Source organism: Nyctibius grandis, chromosome 11 (assembly GCF_013368605.1).
Source record: "Nyctibius grandis isolate bNycGra1 chromosome 11, bNycGra1.pri, whole genome shotgun sequence".
Taxonomy (NCBI): Eukaryota; Metazoa; Chordata; class Aves; order Nyctibiiformes; family Nyctibiidae; genus Nyctibius; species Nyctibius grandis.
The window spans coordinates 5,411,906-5,432,228 of record NC_090668.1 but is presented as its reverse complement, the minus strand read 5'-3'; the positions used below and the strand labels follow the sequence as shown (position 1 = coordinate 5,432,228).

General features: G+C 44.1%; 1 protein-coding gene across 1 annotated transcript in view; it reads right to left on the bottom strand.

Moving 5' to 3' along the window:
- ARIH1 (ariadne RBR E3 ubiquitin protein ligase 1) overlaps positions 1-20,323 on the bottom strand; it is a 59,669-nt gene that overhangs the window by 27,171 nt on the left and 12,175 nt on the right. Inside the window, exon 2 of the mRNA XM_068410309.1 lies at positions 7,917-7,984. Coding sequence (XP_068266410.1) covers positions 7,917-7,984 — 68 coding nt within the window. The remainder of the gene's footprint in view (positions 1-7,916; positions 7,985-20,323) is intronic.

Sequence of the window (20,323 nt, the reverse complement as noted above, 5' to 3'; positions counted from 1 at the left end):
AATCAGTCACGGTTTGTGATTCAGCAGGTCCCTAGTTCCTCTACTTCATGTTTTCCCTCCAGTTTACATAAATGTGTCCCAAAAAGGACTTGAATTTTGGCACTGTCTTCTCCGTTCTAAGGAGAAATGCGTCAGCAGGGCCAGATACTTGGTTCAGCTGATGGAGCACTTAACGCATGGTCACCAATCTCCAGTTAAGGCAACTGCAGGACTGCGTTTCACACACTTCAGTCATCTCCAGAGTTTGGGAATAACTGCTGCTGGATCAGGCATCTATCAGATCATGACGCTGATCTCCAGTTAGGCCAGTCTTCAATTTCACACTAAACACCTTGCCCACATCCCAAGGCTGCAACAGAGCCAATGCACCATCCACCTCTTGGGCCAAAACCCTAGAAATTTGAGTATCTTTTGTCTCCAGCCAACCTGAGGTATTTTAAACAACCTCCTAAGAAAATACAATTCCAGGTTTACAATGTTTCCAAAGATTAGATATCTCATGGAAGGGAAAATGCAGAATTGACCACTCTCCTAGTCCCTTAAGGAAAAAAATACTGGTTTGGTTTACAGCTTGGTGAGGAGGATCAGTTTGGAAAGAACTGGATGTGTTTAAGAAAAAACTGGACATGGCACTTAGTGCCATGGTCTAGTTGACAGGGTGGTGTCAGGGCAATGGTTGGACTCGATGATCCCAGAGGGCTCTTCCAACCTGACTGATTCTGTGATTCTGTGAACCATTAGTAGGCAGGTCAACCTCTTCCCAGTATCGAGACACCACATATCTTTCTCCCACCTGCAGCAGCTGCAAAGAACTAATCAAATCTGATAATTAACCAGCTACCCTTGCCTCTCTGTACATCCCTCATTCAATGCCAGTAAACCAGTCATTACCCTCCCCATCATCAGCAAGCTAAATCCAAATAAAGTGGCTCCTACACAGAGAAAGAAAAATCACAAGACATTTGACTATATTGCAGTCATATTTAAGACCAGTGAACTTACTCCCAGCAGACAATTGTCCCTGTATCAAAGCACGCAGGCAAGGCTGGAGTCTTTACAGGGCATATATTTAAGCTCATCACAAAACAGATCCCAAAAAAAAAAAAATCTGCTGTCTGCCAACAGATAGAAGAGAATCAAGACTTTCTGCTGGGGAAAGAAGTTATCAGGTGTGCCTCAAAAATGTTAGCTCAGGGATTTAATTCAACCCTGTTATTTTGTTTGCCTTCAGGATTACTTATATCTAGAAAATTTTAGTAAGTGAATTCAGTGCGGTCTGAGTATACAGAGTATTTGTTTATTATATGGATAAATATTAACATCACAAAAGGTTTCCAGCCTTCCAATTGTTCTCACATGCAGCACGATCAGTGTAGGACTTCCTTTGTCTGAGGAGAGCAGACAAACAGTTGGGTGTGATGTTTGCAAAGAAAATAGTTTAAGACAAATGCCATGAGGCAACTTTAATACTGGCATTTGTGGTCAGCTAAATGCTTATGGAAATACCAGAGATATTTGTAATGGTGGGCTGCTTTTAAGGGTGCATATCCACATCAGGAACTTGACTTTACCACTCGCACCAGGCAGTTCTATTTTTACAAAATCTCTGCCAAAGCTGCTACTCTTGCCCTGTTCCAAGAAATACAGCCAGAAAGTAGCCAACAACTGCTTCTCACCTGGAATTACCTCTAAATACCAACGGGTAACTAATGCAGAACCACCTTTTCCTTCCCAGGCTTTCAGTATTTTCCCAATAATAGATAGAAAATAAAGTGATTTGTCATCATGTGTTTCTTGGGGCTAAGGCTAGTGATAAAAGTAACTTAAATAAGATGCATAGATTGAGTCCTTAACCGATGTAAACATTTCCAAAGCACCAATATACTGCAAAGCATGCAGGTGCTTACATTTTGGTACAAGAGTCATGGCTCCTATTAAATGGTTTCCACCTCAGAAGTGCCTGGTCTCTCCTACACTTACACAGGAGAAGCAAAAGAGGCAGCTGAGAGACTCAGCCAGAGACATGCAGAGGAGGGAAAAAAAAGGCTCAGTTTTGCCTTTTTAACTCTGCTGCACTCTTAATTCTTACAGCACTCACTCTGCTCTTCGGGATCGCCACTTGTAAACCTCACCAGTGTTGAGGAGAAACGAGGTATCGGGCACTCCTCCTTCCCCGTGCTGTTTTCTTTTAATGCATTTGCTTTCTTTGCTGTGCCAGGATGAGCTGACCAAGTAACTTCCACAACTGTTTGCACGGATGTGTCTCGGACTCAAAACCATGCTGTCCCTGGGCAGTACGAAAAGGTGAACTCTAGAAAAGGCAGAAGAAAACCTGGATTTCCCTGAAAACACACAGCTGCAACGGCCACTGCAGAGTAAAGTCCAACACCTCTCTAACTGCTCCACCACTCCCTATGCAAATACACCAAGGGCCCAGTCAAAAGACTCTTCCAGATCCTTCCATGGGTAGGAAGGACTCTGAATTCCTATCACCACGCCTTTTTTCCACTTGTTCAAGCATCAACACAGACCATCTGTTTAAGCAGATCTCCCTCTGCCCTTCCCATGTTCTTCCAAAGGACTCAGAGGCAGCAGCTGTTACACCCTTTCCCACCACAGCAGATAAGCTTCTCACATGACATTTCTCCACTCCCCTGTCCCAGCAAACCTTCTCAACCACTGGTTTCCATTTCCATTCATCCTCCTGGAATCCAAAGAGGCCAAAACAAATGCAATCCCAGCTAAGATTTCACCACAATCTCATACAATTTCACCTATATTTCTCCTGCAGATATCTCATCTAGTGCATCCCAAACGATGTCTACCTTCCTCCAGAGCTCCTTCATGTTAGCAGCTCCATTTTAACCTCTACTAGAAACCCCATATTCTTTTCCATCCCTACACTAATGAGACCTATCATGACACTTTCATTGCTAGGATCCTCCCAGCTGTTTTTTTTTCCTGTATGACATCTGGATCCTCCTCTGAACCAAATGCCTCCAAACAGATTTGTGCCCAAGACATTCACACTAACAAACATTCATCCCAAATTAACTGATAAGGGACTTACCAACAGGTTCCATCTAGTCTGCTACTTCCCTTTTGAGCAAAGTTAACTCCATACACACCATACTAACAGCAGAGCCCCATGTATGCTATATTTTATCATATAGTTGCATGCCACCATCTCTGCTGTGAAACATGGGAGAAAAACCCTTTTAACTCCCTCCTCACTTCCTCCACAGCTCCAGGGTTTTTGATTTTTCCTCAAGTCATCCCTCAAGTTCTCACTATTAGAGTTGCTTCTCGGTAGCTTGGTCCTTATTTTCATCTTAGAGTGGAGCTCAACACCTTTAACAGCCTTTTAAATCCTCTCCCCTCTTCTCCCTTTGCAATGGAGATACTCAGCAATTCCAGCACTTCTGATACTCAAGAAATGTTACGGTCTATTCAACACCAGACTCTGCTCAATACAGCTGACTTCGACAACTGGTTGTATTAGTCTGTCAAAATTCATTCTCTTCATCACAGACCAAGCTGTTTTCTCTGCTACTTTAAAATGAACAGAAACATGAGTGAATTATTTTCAAGTTCTTTAATAATTTCTTCACTGCTTACCAACACCAAGTCCATAATAGTATCAGGTCTTTGGCAGAGGGATCACACTGTCAGCTTCTTTATTTCCTCAACATTTCCTCCTGCTGCTGGCAACTGCCTAATCACAATTTTCTAGACATAATCAAATCCTAGACAAGAGAGTATCAAAGATAAAAAGCCTTTTCACTGATGCTTCTAGTACACACTTTGGGATATTTACTTTAGTGAAAGGGCATTTGTGAATGTCAGAGACTCAGTATACTCACAGTAAAAGGTATCTTCATACCAAAAAGCCTGCCATACACAATTTTTCACCTGTTCAGCCTCTACTGAATGGTGTTAAGCACTTCTTTGCCCAAAGGAAAGCAGACAGCCAGGTACCTACAGAGAGGAGTCAGACCCTGAATGCAAGGGGAAGAGACAATCTGGGCTAGTAGCCAAGCCCCCGGGGCCATCCTGGCATCTGTCCTCTGCTGGGAGGGAAGGCAGACATGCAGCTACCAAGATAAGCACCTAGGAGAGACTGCAATACCTCTGTCTGTACCTCCAGAGATTAAGTCAGGCCTTTGGTTACATGCTGAATTACTTTTCTTTTAAAGATAAAAAATGACCAGGGGAAGGCACATAAAGCAGGAGAGCTGCATTTTAGTCTCTTCTTCATGAGCAGGTTGATCCTCAGAAGGGGCAGACGCTATCAGCCATGGTAAAATCGGAAGGTAATCAAGATAAAGGTATAAACCAAAGCACTTCCTTCACTTATTTCTGAGGTTACCTGGTCAATCTGTACCTGCTCGTCTCCTGTCTCTGTTAACTAAGCTTGTGAGACAAAGCAGAAGACATAATATTTCAGAGCTTTATTCTCCAAACCACGTGCAGCACATCAGAAGCTGAACTCGAGTACTTCCTCCGGTAGCCACGTCCATCCTACAACCAAATCCACCCCAAAACACCAATTTTGCTTTTGGATACAGTCAAATAATTAGTGCTTCATCAGTGGATGAGGCGGTTTTTCAATTGTGGCTATTACTGCATTGTAAGTGGACTAAATACCTGTAACATATCTGCCCTCTTAATAACACCATGTAATTACTCCGTGACAAAGCTGACACAGACAGTAATAACCTGCTTATTAAAAATAAGCATGACAATACAAAAAAAAAAGCGATGAAGAGGTCTTCATGTTTTAAAACGTGGAAATTTTCACCTCACGAGCTCAGACCTCGCCACGTTTAACACTTACCAAAAAAGAAGGCACTTCGTTTATCTGCTTTACTACGGGCAAAGTTTGATAAGGCTGCCTGTTAGGTCATGCTGACTCACGATGAACCAAGGTAAAACAGACACAGGCTAGGTACTGTAAACATATGCCACTAAGCAAGTGAGTTCAAGCTCTGACTTGGTGTGAAATCAAGTACCAAAAATTGCACCCAAACACTACATCTTCGCAAGCATTAAACCCACCCAGCCTGCAGGCAACAACAGGAATTTCCTGGGAAGTCTTTCTAATGGTTATTAGGAGTAAAAGAGGCCAAATTTATACCAGTTCGACAGTTTAAAGTAAGAGTCTCTGAGGAAAAAAAATATATATATGTCTTCAACACTGTTACAGAACATGGAGTCACTTGGTGTGGAAGAACACTGTGTGCAAGCACTTTTCCGTGGCACCCATGAGAAGTGCAGCAGCAGCAGTTACCTGCTGGCTCCCCAGCACAAGCGGCCGCTCCAGCCCCAGGGTCAGGCTCTGCCTGGGGGCAGGCTGATGGGCCAGCCAGCGTGCAAGTTCAGCTATTAGTGAGCTCGAGATGACACAAGACTTCTTTTTTTTTGGGTTGGACTTTGAAGACACAGTGAATGGATAGCGTTACTTTCAAGTAAGAAGTAAATTTGAGGGTTTTCCCCTTAAAAAAGTAGGTTTTTTCCCTGATTAGAACGTGCCTCTCCACTTCACCATGAATGCTTCCCGGTGTTTTTCAGCTCGTTTACACTAGCACAATGCTGCAAGATTTGCCAGACACACACAAAGCCAAACAAGTCTCAAAAGTGATGTTTTGGAAGATTAACCAAGCCTAAATTTGGGCTTCATCAGCTTGTCATGTTCATCTGAACAAGAACCACCTCAATTTTAGCAAAAAGACGTGATCTGTAGCTAGCTCATGGCATCACTTCCAGCTCCATCACTATTTCAAACTGATTGTTTTGCATCCTGGCTACTGAGGTGACCACCTGCCTCCCACCCTTGCCTTCACCTATTACCACAGCAATCACAAAATCCTCTCGGACACTAAGAGCCAGCTCTCAGCCTCTTCCCCAGCCTCCTGCTCCTGGTTTAACACAGCTGAGCGTCAGCAGAGCACTGCAAAGGGCTTCGTGGAAGCTATTTGGTGAAGTAGTAACAGAAAGCAGCACCAGAGAAAATGTTTTAGTGTTTTTCTAACATCAGTCAGCACCGAAACTGTGACTAGTGTGCAACAGGTCTGCATAAGCAAGGGTCACGGATTGTATTACTCACAGGGGTAATCCTATAGAATTAAGATAAGTATTTTAATGAATATGTACCGAGAGTAAATGTTTACCTCTGGACTTTGTAAATATTTACACGTACTTGAAGTGTTTTGGTTGGAAACTGTAAAAGCTTAACAATAATACCTCACAGAGAAGTGGCTGACACTCCCCTTTGGAAAAAACCCACAGCTGGGTGTTTTTTTTTTAAATTGATGGCAGCCTTAACCAAGCTTTTAGTGAGAAGGGGAAAAAAACCTATTGAATAATGAGATGACATTTCAGCACACTTATGTAGAGGTATCTCAAAGTGAGATGGAGATAGGCAAGGCCAGTGAACTTCAGCCTGACCAAAAGAACAAGCACAAGAAAAATCAAATGCAAAGAAGTGAACAGACACACCTTAGAGAAGGAATTAAATCAGAATGCTTAACAGTTGTAGTCAGAGTTAAATAGCCTCAATGTGACTATATCTTTAACACAAAACTTTTGTACTTCCAACTTTAACTAAAAGAGGTCAATCTCAGGAAGATGAAGGAAAGACTAGAAAGCTTTAAAAAAATACAGTAACTTCAGAAAAAAAAAATCTAGGCCAAATAAAACATAAGGGAGAGGTGAGCACCATCACTGAGTGTTACACGAAGGGGGCTAAAGGTGTCCTAAATCCATTACCCCAGGAGAGTGGAAATATTTAAACTCCAAAACTACCTACTAGCAGACTAAAAAAATCTGTTGCTCTTCCACACTTGCACCCTGTGTGAAAGAGCACCAAACTACACGGGCTCAGCCCACAGCACAGGGCACCTACGGGTGGTTAACGGGCATTTATCAGTTCAGCAGTACTAGCAACAATTGTTCCTGTTTTACAGACTACAAAGCATCCTCTCGTACCCCAATTATCAGGCAAAGGAAATGGGAATGGAGAGGAGGCCAAACAAACAATCCTACCAGGCACAGAGTACTCCTGCCCTCACACCCTACTCACCCACTTGATGTGTCTTAATAGTTGTTAAGACCAGCAAAGACCATAACAACCAGTAAGTCCCTGTACTGCCTTTATGCTGCGCCTGGTCCAGACTAACTCTCACCCCAGCTTCTAGAAGTAAACTGAATTCTCCAGCTCCCTCACACTCTTCAACAGCAACGCTGGCATTGAAAACAAAAGTGCCTTACCACTGCAGCTGGATTTGACCTTCACTGTATAATAGCAAACTATAAAAAGTATCCTGACCAGCAGCATTCCCCAATAGCTGGGCATCAGAGATGAGAAGGAACCATAAAGTGCTCTGCTTGGAGAGCGAGGAAGAGGCAAAATTCAAGCCATTATTTACACTAAAGAAAACCTAGAGCTGCAAAGATGAAGATGCACTTTACCAGCACCCTTTATCAGTCAAGAAAAATTTAGTCTCGGCAAGACTAACAAATAAACATGTCAGGGATATGCACGCTAGAATAACATGCAAGAGCAACTAAATCCAGATCTGAAACAGTTGCAAGATAACAGGAACCCGTCCCTGCTTGCTTTTTGCCAGAGCCTGTGAAAACCCTGTGCCTGTATGTGTCCAAACTGGAAGGCAGCCCTTCCTCCAAGGGGTAACCAACTTCCAAAACTTCTCTGAAGTCTAATAGGTGTTAATAATATTAAAACAAAGAGTCACTCTTAGCTGGTAAAGGCTGCTAAAAGGAAGAATATCTCGAGTTTACACAGGAGATCCTCCTGCCACATACTGTGCATTCATCCATTCTCACTCTCACCCGGTAATAAACATTTCTTACAGGTCTGAAGCGAAATGTGGCTGCATGCTAAGATGGCTGCTTACCTCTCCATCAGCTTCTCTTTATCCCAGTTGAAATGGCTAAGCAGTATTCGAGTAATAGTCGCTGGATTCTAGAGAAAGAAAAGAAAAATAATAAATAATTGAGTATCTGCTTGACCAAGTTGATGTGCTGTTATGAGAACACCAAGCAGAGTTTTGAATAAGCAAATGGGGAAAATCAGTGTGTCTAATCCCATTTTTGCCACAAGCTCCACACTCTGCAGAACAAGAACATTCCTTGTTTGTCCCGGCCCCGACCACCAAAACACTTGGGCTGAAAACTCTCCCACAAAGGAAGTGACTGCCAGTGTGAGATGACAATGTCCTTTGAAGTCCACAGACGTTCCTGAAGCACCTCAAGATCCAGAGAACACTATGCAATTATACAAGTAAGGAAAGAAATACAGCCTAGAAAGGTCAGAAATAGGACCAGAAAGAAAAGCTGATTTTTCACTTGTACACAAGTTTTTCCTCCAACTAGATCTGTATCATCAGCCAAGGGTTTGCCTCTATGAGCCAAGAAACATACTGAACCATATGGCTTCTGTTACAGCCCAGAACCATGTTTTAGCTCCTGAAATCCAACCTCTCTGGGCTCAGTTTTAGGACCGTTTACATGCAACAGAAGCAACAGTGAGCGCCCTGAGAGCGGCTCCGTGTACTTCACCATTTGACACCAAAAATGGAAGTTTGCCTTAGGGCAAATTTTCAACGGACACTCTGAAGCTGTTGAAAAGTAGGACAGAAACTAGCAATGTGATTTTCTGAGCCCGCGGGCTAGAGCTACGACCTGAAGCTGCCAAAAAAGCCAACGCTGCCACCCAAAGCAGCGATCCCGCCCCATCCTCACCCTCGGCCGCACGCTTGCATGTCCTGCGCTCACCAGTCCACGCCAGCACAGCCATCTTATGCTGCAGCACTGCAAATTACTGCCTTGGAAATGGATCTTTTTTTCTTCTTTGCCTTTAAAGTTGTTTTTTCACTGAATCAGTTCACCAATCTGCTTGCCTGACCACACAAACAGCTGCATTAGCACAAGGGAGAGGGCAGGAGGGGACAAGCGGGACAGCATCTTTCAGCAGCGACACCAACAAAACATTCACTGAAATAAAGCCCTGGGGTCAAAATCGAAGCACAAAGAACAAGTCTTGTGGTTTACACTATAAAAAGTGACACTCCTCTCCCTCTGCAGCGTGTTCTTACTGTTACTAATGCCAACACAGCTTGGTTAAGGCCAAATTAAGGTATTCTTCCCACTTAGAAAGCCCATGTGAACAAAAGCAGCTTTAGAAAGGTTAGACCAGATCCCTGATCCAGTCTATGTGGAGTCTCATAAAGAGCTGGGACGACAAATCTGCTACACAGTATGGGGCAGAAAAACCAGAAACCGGTATTACCGAACAGTAAATGGGTATGGAAGCCCACTTAAAGAGAAAAAAAGAAAAAAAAAATATAAAAAAAGTTTTCTGATAGCATCAATCCCTGATCCAGCCCAGCATGCAGAAGCACAGAGCTTGTGCCACTGCTGCAGAGGGGAGCAACTGACCTATGAGGAACGGCTGAGGGAGCTGGGGTTGTTTAGCCTGGAGGAGGCTCAGAGGTGACCTTAGTGCAGTCTACAACTACCTGAAGGGAGGTTGTAGTGAAGTGGGAGTCGGCCTCTTCTCCCAGGCAACCAGCGATAGGACAAGAGGACACAGCCTCAAGCTTCGCCAGGGGAGGTTCAGGTTGGACATTAGGAAGCATTTCTTCTTAGCAAGGGTCATTAGCCATTGGAAGGGGCTGCCCAGGGAGGTGGTGGAGTCACCATCTCTGGAGGGGTTTAAGAAAAGACTGGACATGGCACTTAGTGCCATGGTCTAGTTGACATGGTGGTGTCAGGGCAATGGTTGGACTCGATGATCCCAGAGGGCTCTTCCAACCTGGTTGATTCTGTGATTCTTCACTCAGCCCAGAGATCTGCCAGATGTACAAAACCCAGTATTTTCTTAATTTTTCAAGCAAGAGCATTAAGAGAGCTTTAAAGTAGCTTGAAGTCTTGTCCTACCTTCTGTGACAGCAGCCCACCAAAGCTCACCAAAGGACACGTGGTCGCAAAGAACAGGAGGGTCTTGTGTCATTTGTGGCTTCTCCATTTTCCCAATGAAGTGGCACTGCAGCTTTCCAAAACAAGTTTCCTGGGCTCAGACCCTCCCCAAATACCCCAGCATCACACAAGGAAAGGTGTTTTCCCACAGTGTACAAAAAAGCACGTTATCTAGGACTATATGCCAGAGACCAGCACTGTTGGCTCGGTGTATTATAACAGAAATACGGTGTGAGGGGTAGCTTGGTGGGCTTGAGCTTCCTCTAGCTACAGCAGTATCTGTTCAACATGTTAATTTTAATAAAAAGGAAACACCAGCGGCATGACAAGCTCCTACCAGAAATAGCTGGGCTGCTTGCTTTCTCCCGCTTGCCACATCCAAGATCTAGCATTTAAAACTTAACTAGTTGTTTCACTGCTACAGAAGGCAAGGATTAACACAACTGTGCCCTTGCTCATACGCAGCGCGGACACAACCTGAGCTGGCGTGACGCAGGGAGGCCTGAAGACAGGGAGGGAGGCTTGGTTTGCATAATGTAAACCACAGCTAAATACAAATGCAAAAAGCTCTGGCATTAAGGATTGTTCTAATTGAAGGCAAGGCACACAACAAGGTACCGGGGAACAGCTGCTCTGCATTCATTGCTCACATGCAAACACCTCGCAATTATCTGGGAGCAGCTTTGGAGGAGTAAATCACAGCATCTATTGCAGTAGACGAGCTGCTGCAGAGCAGCGGTGTCCTGTAACGCCGTCATACGGGGTTAAAACGACACCGAAATAATTTGATGTTTCAACCTCTGTTTTGACACTAGTTCTGCCACGGCCCCGTATCAGCCCTGCCGCTGTACAAGCCCTCGGTGACCACTTTGGACACTCACTCTGCCCAGAGCTGCGAAAATTAACAGAATATTTAAACACCACTAGATTATGCAGCGCTGTTACGTTGTAATTTCTATTCTGAAACTGGACGGGCTTCTCATGTGGCACACAGGATTATTGTCTACGTCTCTTACACCACAAAGATTAGTTACGAACAGGCTGCGACGCTGCTCAGACAAGATTATTACTTACAGGCTCGAAGCTGCGGCAGGGAGAAGCGTGCTTTTACAAAGGGTATTTTCTGTTTGCCGAGAAAAAATTTTATTAAGTATAGCAGCCAGAAACACACAGCAAGCAAGGGAAAAGCGAACGTGTTCGAACGCTCCGTTGGCCTCCGAAGGTGATTTGATGAAAGCTGAAACGAGCCGATGCAATTTACAGCAGCCACCTCTTAAATTTTACATGTTGAAGCCGAGGAGGATCGCCCCGAGCTCGAGGCAGCCAGCCTGTTGATACCCAGGCAGGAACGACACCCGAGCAAAGCAGCCATTTTGTTGAAGTTCTCGGGGCACTTTCAAAGACTCGCTGTCACACAACTACCTCGTTAACAAAACATTCATAATAAAGCTCTGCCCAGAGAGAAATGCAGTCGGAAACATTATTAATTGGAATAAAACTCCTTAACTTAATAGAATTTAATTGAACTGGAAGCTTGGTCACTAATATCTGAGTTTAATTCTTTATGCTGTCAAAATAAGAAAGTATGAATTAGAAGGAGGAACCTGGATGCACTTAAATGCATAAATGAACTATAAATTAAAGATTATTAGGACATTAGCTTAAATCACAATTTCCAAGCAGTGTAATTTGCTGAATGACAGTTTGCGGTACTTGATCCGTTCATGTTTTCATCCATCAAGATGAGCTGTGCAGTTAATTCTTGCAGTTATTACCGAGAAAAGCCTGTTTTAAGAGTTCAGCGTCCCATCACGTGCTGGGAGTAAGCTCCTGTTTCCATTTCAGCATTCACCACAGATAAAAACCATTTCAGAACAACTTCAGCTCGGTTCTCCAGCAAAATCCTTTCCCACCTCCTCCAGACACAGTATTGAGAAATTACAGAATCACAGAATCAATCAGGTTGGAAGAGCCCTCTGGATCATTGAGTCCAGCCATTGCCCTGACACCAGGGCAGCTGTAGCTCTCATCGATGGTCTCGAGACCAGCACCATCTCATGTGTTGCATGTTTTTCCCCACTGCTCTCCCGGTGACTCTAGGTCACAGAGGTGGCGTGCAGGCAGGCATGCCCTAAACCTCAAGACCAATATAAACAGGCAATACCCAACTGCATTAAGCACCACCACCAAGCAGGAGCAGAAACCCCCCAGAAGTCTTCAATTACTTCAAAACCCAACAGGTTTGCACACCGACACTGCTCGTTGAAGGACAACAGCTCCTTCTCCACCCACGGCACAGAACAAGGGCAACCAACACAACAGACCAGGCACCATACAGCTGCTTCCTTCGGCAGGTAAGAACAAAGTGGACACCAGCCCAAAATTCTGCAATAACTAGGTCATCTGCTCTGTCTGAACACCACCACTCTTCACTTGCACCTCTCCCAGCCCCACAGAGGTAACCTTAGACATAAACATACAGAGTAGAAAGTGTTTTAAATAAGCTTTTAGCCTGAATCCCATTAGAGTAAGACTGTCATCCTGAGGTTCGCATTGTTTTGGAAGTGCGCTGAGCGACCTCCGCTTGTGAAAACCCATTCACATCTCTTCTTTCAGGAGACAAATACAGGAAATCTTACAAGCACAAAAAACATCTCATTTCTAGCAGCTTAATAAAATTCCCAGGAACTGAATGCAGAAGATGAGATCTGAGTGTTGAGTACTTCCAGGATGTGATCTCCTGAAGAGCATTATCTTCAAACTTGCTAGTTTTTAAACACCACCAGCTGAGCACTCCGAGAAGCTGCTGGAAAACTTTTCATGTAATCTAATATTCCCCGGCTCGATTACAGACAGAACATAAGAGGGCTGTGGTGAGAAGATGAGGACAGAGGCTAAACAGATCAGTCTGCCACCACCCATCCATACTCTCCTCCTCTGCCATCCCCTGAGGCTTGGGAGAGAATCACACCGTGGTACGTTCCTGCCATTAGCCATCTCATGGTTTATGGGGCCGGTACAACACACGCAGGTGGATCTGAGATACTTCTCATCTTCCAAACATCTGCTGTAAATAGTAACAACAAAATCAGTACTATTCAATCTCTACGCACCCACTGAGGGTATGGTCTTCACATCCTACAGCCCTACTGAAGCCACACTAAGTGCCTTCTTCAAATCACCCACCTCTGAATCAGCCAAAGATTGACCCGTTTCCTGCTATTGGCATTTCCAAGCAACTCTGCATGAAGCCAGGCTACTTCCCCGTGACACCGCCAGCCACTGCTGTCCTCCAGCTGGCATTTACCACCTCCCTGTAACTTCCCACTAACACATACATAGGCTTCAGCTCCGATGTTGATCATCTCCTTAGCTTCCCACATCTTTCTTCATCTCATTAACTTCCCTTCACACATCATCTCTTTAATTTTGAAAATTAAGTTTTACAGAATTACTACCACTACACTATGGCACCAAACGGCAGCTTGATAGTATGATCTCGGCTCGTAGTAACCTATCTGCACTTTACTGATCGTTTCTAGCTCTGACGAACACACACTCTTGTAGCAGAGGAAGATAATAAAAAGCAACTTTGGAGAAAACTCTATTACTTCAGCTAATTGGTTCAAGAGACAGAAATGAAGCAGTCAGCTGCTTTACATTTTCTCTGAGCCTTCTGGAAAGTTTTCAGGTTAATGATTAGAAGCCGCAAAAAAAAGATCCATTGTCTAACAAAAGCTTTTAAAATCAGAAAAAAAAATACTAAAGCAACAACTCCGGGATGAATTAGCAAATTTGGAAATGCAAAACCAGAATTCACACTCTGATACGTGTAAATAAAAGAAGAATGGATGGATTTGCCACGCTGCTCAAGTGTGCTGGGCAGCACTGGCTCTCAGGTGACTGCTGAAGCTCCACCACCAACTCAACACAAATTAAAACTGCATGTGGGCTATGAGCAGGGAAGGTATTTTCCAATATTTCAGCTACACTTGCTTCCACAGCAGGAGATCTCTGGTTTAATGACAAGAGAGATGTTAACCCTTATTTTATACATTTATTTTGAAGAACATTTTGGCTCCTACTTCCTTCTGCTACAGTTCTGGAATATAAAGTCAACCCTTTAAAGAGCAAAGGCCCCCAGATAGAGAATTCGATCAAGTTACACCACCGTCCACTCCTTGAGGACTATGGAACAAGGAGTCTCCAAACATACATGCTGTCACAAACCGTTTCTCACTTCAATTCTTTTAGAATAAGGAGCGCTATTGTTTCACTGCTCACAAAGGCAGTGTCACCCAAAGTATTTCCCTCCTCCTGGTGTCTCCCACCACAAGAAATCCCGATGCATGAGCAAAAGCTCAGTAAATCTGTGTAAGAAACACGAGCCACAGCTATAGTTTCCGGCGTTGCTGCTGAGTGACTATAGCTGACATACTCAGAGAGAAGCGGAGTGGGAGCGCACGGGTGCCAGAATACTTTTCAGAATGGGTTTATTCAACCCGTCGCCTCCCACTCAGGAATTTGCAAAGACTTGCCTTAAGAAGAGTAGGAGAAGGTGATGGCATCATTTCCATATAATTCTTCCAGTTTACTATTTCAGTAGCTCCTTAATATCTCCCACTGTGGAGGAAGAAAACAGCACACAGCACCACAGCTAGGCTGTGGACAAGGTGCTATTAAAAGCCCCAAAAGTTTTGGCTAGCCTGAACGTACAGGTCCTGCAGGTTCATCCAGGTAGAGTCCAGGCCCCTGGTAATCACCAATTTCTCCCTCATGCCAAACCTTCAGTCAATATCCAGTGCCTCACAGCATTGCTTCTGGTAGGATGAGAAATCAATGAAACAAACAAATGGCTCTTTAGAAAAAGCAATCACAGACCTCTGTGTCCCAATCACAAACAACACATAGTCACCTTCCCTGCTCATAAGCTGTGTCCACAAAGCTTTCCCTCTTAACATCACACACCACTGCTCTTCCAGATCCCCAGGCTCCATTTTTCCCCTTCTATCATACATGACCCCAACTCTATGAAAGTTCTCACCCCACTACACTTCATTTTGACCCACCATATAGCTACTGCACTGCTCCTATACATGTACCACAAACAGATCCAGCTCCATCAAACAGGAAAACTGTTGGGTTTCTCCAGATCACAAGCATCCCCAATGGCAGAAAAAAGCATTGTTTGCTACTTTCAGTCCTGCACTCTCTCAGACCAACAGTCTTTAGAAGACAAGAGACACATGAATATGGTTTCAATACTTGCCTCAAAGCCATACGACAACTGCCTAACGCCGGGCTTGAAGAAAATGTACTACGTTGGTTCAAGAGGAATGCAAAAGCACATTTTGCCACCAAAAGAAACGATACTGAATGAAGGTGAAGGAGTTTAGTGACTGGGCAATACGTACCAAAATACCTCAGCTTAGGCCAAGAGCACAGGTTGGTCAGAACCAGGTAGGACATCTCTTCCCTTGCACAAGGTTTTAGAGACACTGAGACAGACTCCAGAAACCCAGAATGGCTTAGCTATGCACCAGCTCTACTTTTTGCCTATGAGATAAAGTAACAGCTACTTGGGTTATTATTTTACTTTGAAATAGTGCAGTAACTAGGCAGGGCAGCAAAACATGTTCTTCAGAGCCTGCTCCAAAGAAGCTGCATCCCATCGCCACCAGACCAAGAAGGAGCAGCTCAGAAAGGATTTATTTCAACAGCAACACAAGCTCATGCAACCAGTGGCTCTTGCTGACCACTCAGCGATGGGAGCACGACTGCTTGCACAGATACAAGTGAACCAGATAGAGGAACTGACCCAGGTTAAAGGGGTCGCTGGTTTATTTTAACCCAGAGCGGGATCATCGTGTGGCCACACAGCCAAGTTGGCACAATTTGGACAACAGGGACTTGCTTCCATTAATTTGTTTGCCAATCAGTCTGCTGAGCACCATGTGTCAGGTATGTCAAAGCTGGGTCTTCCCCATGTCAACACACTCCCCAAATCTTCTTGTCCCAAAGACTTTAAAGCATATCGGGGTAGAATTTGATGCAAGTTACAGCCAGAGGTCCTACTTTTCTCCTCCATTACCCCACCAGCAACTTTAGCTTACATCTCAAAGCACAATCCAGAAAGAATTGTTTCTCATCTCAAAGAAAAAGGCAGCAGTTTGACATCTTTCCTCCAAAAAGCTTTCTCCATTTGCAACACAGATCTTGAAGGAAGCGGTTGCTCAGAAGTGCAGTCCAGCTACTAAGACAAGCAGGACCTAGCCCTGCCTATATCATCATTATGGTGTCTGGAGGCTATGTTCAGCTGGGCTACCAAACAGAAGATTTTGATAGCAAACTGTGGGAACACTGCCAATCTCTACAAAGATGTGCCCTCAACGTAACCATGTCATGAGCCTGGCAAGACAGAAATACTTTTTTTTTTTTTTTAAAGGTCTTTTAGTCAATGTTGGAAAGACTGGAAGTGGCACGTGTCAGGTCAGCTACCCATCAAGCTGATAAAAGGAGAACAACCCAACTCACTGCATTTGGGTTTCAGTGGAACGCTGTCTTCGGTGACCCAACTTCTGAATGAACTGTGTATTTCTGGGAAAGCACAGGTTTGCCAGTGTGAGCTACAGAAACTGTCCTGTTTGCAGGCAGAAACATCACATAATTTTGTAGAAGGCTTAAGGTGTCTCAAAAAAAGCTTTCCCTGCTTCTTTTTCTCCACTCAAGTACATATTAGTACATTAATTTCACTCTTTCACCGTAGTCAGCATTGTACATCGATCCAGAGCCAGATTCACCCATAGGGCTGTACCCATTTCACGTGCTTGATGCATCTGTAAGGAAAACAGCACCGTTTCTCCCCATCAGGTTGCAAAACTGCTGTGTCTGTTCGCTCCAGTTTCCAGCAGCTCACACAACATAAAGAACAGGTCGTCTCAACCCTGGCCAGTGAACTACTTACTGGTCAGCAGCAGCTGGGACTTCTCCGTGGATTTTGCACGCCTTTAAGATAACAGAACTTCACTTTTGCTGCTTTAAGCGTGTTCAAAGGCATCACCTGGTCAGAAGGGACTGGATGGGCAGTAAGTCTTCGGAGGATGCTATCAGCAGATCAGTGGAGGTATCAGAACTTGTGTTTCACCTTCGTAAGAAATCTGCACTGCAAAGGGTCTTACAGCCACACAGAATGGTTTTGAGAATTTGTTTTTGTTATGGCACTTTTACAGAGAGTATCTCACAGCACAATATACAACAGTATATTGTGTGTCCTCTTCAAAAAGGCCAAACCACCACTTCGTTCCTGAAGGTCTGTTATCATGCTTCATTCACAAAGATCTGCTGTAACAGAACAGCATCTGACTGAAAAAACGGCTATTCCAATTAAAAAAAAATACAACACACCTGCAAAGTCCTTCCTCAAAGAGCATCCTATAAGTATTTCACACTGTCAAAAGACTTTTTTTTCCCCCCTAGGATAACTTGAAGAAATAATGATACCATGGCATACTTAAGTGTGGAGAAGAAATCAAGTGAACGCTCAAAGGATGAGAATATTTTTCTGACACCAACATCACAACAATACTGGGAAGGGTAAATTCGTGATAACTTGTGTTCTTTTTCCAGAGACAATTTTCATGGCAGGTCTGTCTGTAGGCTCAAACACATGCCAAGAAAACAACTAATTGATTTTCTGGTGCAAGTTTTGTAAGTTCTCTGGAAAGGTCTCTCAAATTGGCCTTTTCCTGGTCTCAAAGGTCCTTCCAGATGATGATTACAGAAAGGGTGTCCCCTCTAGATAGCGCACAAGCAGAGGATCAGACCCCAAGGACGTTCGGCATAAATATGCCTCTCAAATGCTGGTTAAGCCTCAAGTTGTCGGGTGATCTGTCTCCCATCTGCTTTTGTTACTGGGCACTAATGGAGAACACCTATTCGACCACAGGATGCTCAAACACAACAACAGATGAGTTGCTCATCACAGAAGAAAGATAGAATCCAGCCAAACTGTACATCACCAAGACAACTGCCGTTGAGTCGATTCCTCAAAATCGGTTGTTTCCAGGATATCCCCTGACTGTGAACGGAGCTTTACCCCAAAGTGCACTGCCAGCACAACCACACAGCTCTTCTCACCCAGCAGTTACTCTGGTGCTTCCATTACACAGTGTTTTCCTCTCCTGACACGAATTAGAGCAAAACAACAGGCTACCTCGTGCAGCAGAAGTCAGAGCTCTCAGACTCACAGGTACTCGGGAGGGAAAACACTCACTATGCAAAAATCTTAAAATAACACGCCTGTGCAGCCCGTGTCCTGAATATGGACTTCAGAACATCGTGATTAACATTTTCCAACAAATATACAGACAGGCAGAGAAAATGGTAGGGCACGATAACTTCTTCCATGAGCACAATACAGCAGCATCCACAAAAATCAGTAAGTTAAAGATCTACCATGAAAACGAAACAAAAGCCATTCCAATTAAAAACCTCTCACAGCAGTGGCCAGATTAACTCAAATATGTTTTGATCCACGGTCACCGGTGGCATGCAACTGTTAACCCCTTCAGAGACAGCGTGACTGATGAGAAACACGGGCTTAGCTGAAGAATTTTTAGCCAGGGGCACTTTGCAAGGGCATTAGAGAATATTGATGGAGGAAGAATCCTTAACATTATTCCATCTTATCTTTCTCCTCCAGGCCTTGGTGAGCATCCAAGCACTAGGTATTTCTCTTCATTTCTCTGTCCCTTATTGCTTCTGTTCTTGTCCCTTCCTCAAAGCAGCACCCACTTTAACGAACCATTCCCTCTCTGGCACACTTCACTTGGACAGAGAGGAAATTTTCCCCACTCACCGAAGCAGCAACACACTATGTGGTACTCTAGGAAAGAAAAAAACCACTTCCCTTGGACTGCCTTCAGCTCCCCATCCCTGCACAAAGGCCCTAAACTTGTTTACTGTCACAAATACCTGGCTAAACGGAGCACTCGGGTCCACCCCACCGTACAACGTCACAGCAGTCAGTCACCATTCGGCGTAGATTTAACGAGCATCCCCATTTAGCAATCCAGCTCCACAACTGGATCCCAGTTCTTCCTGCCACCTTCTCATTTCCCAACAGCAGCCTTTGCCCACGCATCAGCTCCGCATCGCTCAGCAGAAAGACTGATGTCTTGCCAAATGGCAATGCAATACCAAACAGGAAGAGCTTAACCCTTGCAAGTATTTACCGGCAAAATACATTTTGTACACACGATGTCACCTCACAAATGGGCAATAAATCTACCCCAGTGATGCCTATGCCTTAGTCTACAACTCTCAATCAAGCAAAACACCCAATAATTTCCCCATCTTAACACTTTTAAACTAGATAGGCCCAGGAAATCATTGCCAACACAGCAGCATCTTGAGGATGTAATCTTTGGCAACATCATTACGTTGGCAAAAGCCCCCCAGCAGATGTGGCTATAGCTTATATCACTTCCCTGCACAAAAGCAGCTATACCTGCAAAAGCACTTTTTTTTTTGCTGGCAAAAGCTGCATCTGCACTAGGAAAATCTGCCAGCATCCTTTTCCCAACAAGCCTCTTCTAGCTCAGACCATTTATTTAATGATGACTTTGCAGTTTATTTACCATACTCTGCTCATTTAGCTTTAGTTTTATAGCCAAAAAAAGAGACCCCCAGCAACATCCTATTTTATGAGCCGGGATTTCCGCTACAAGAAATAATTTTGCCTGTTTACACCACAAAACCTTTTCCTCCGAGGGCTCCGCAGAAGCCACCTTTGAAGAAAGGATATTCTGGAGGCACGAAGAGTTTAGCAATTCTCTTGTTCGTTCTCGTTCCCATACTTTAACGAGATAGGTCTAAAATTATAACTGCAATCTCTAACTGCTGCAGGTATTTTTAACCAAATACCTGAGCTCCCTCAAGCTGAGAAAATATTCTGATGGGATTCAATGCAGAAATAAAAAAACACAAGTCATGTAGCACGGAGAATAGGAAACCTCCAACTTTTTCACCACTTTCTCATTTAAGGGCTTTGAAGACTTGCCTCTCTACAAACTTGCACTCCTTTAACCAGAAGCATTTCTAAATCAGTCGAGTTAAACCAGCAAAGTATGTGCAGACCCTCCAAAGCACCTGAAGCATCTCCCTTTCGGTCAGGAAGAGGAAACAAACCTGGATGTGCACTTCTGTACCTGACGGACTGTACGCTAGCTGACAAGGACATCTCTTGTTCCTCTCCCATTAACGTATTACTACGTATCATCAGAGAAAAAACCCACCTGTTCAGTCCTGCTTTATAACTGATGTG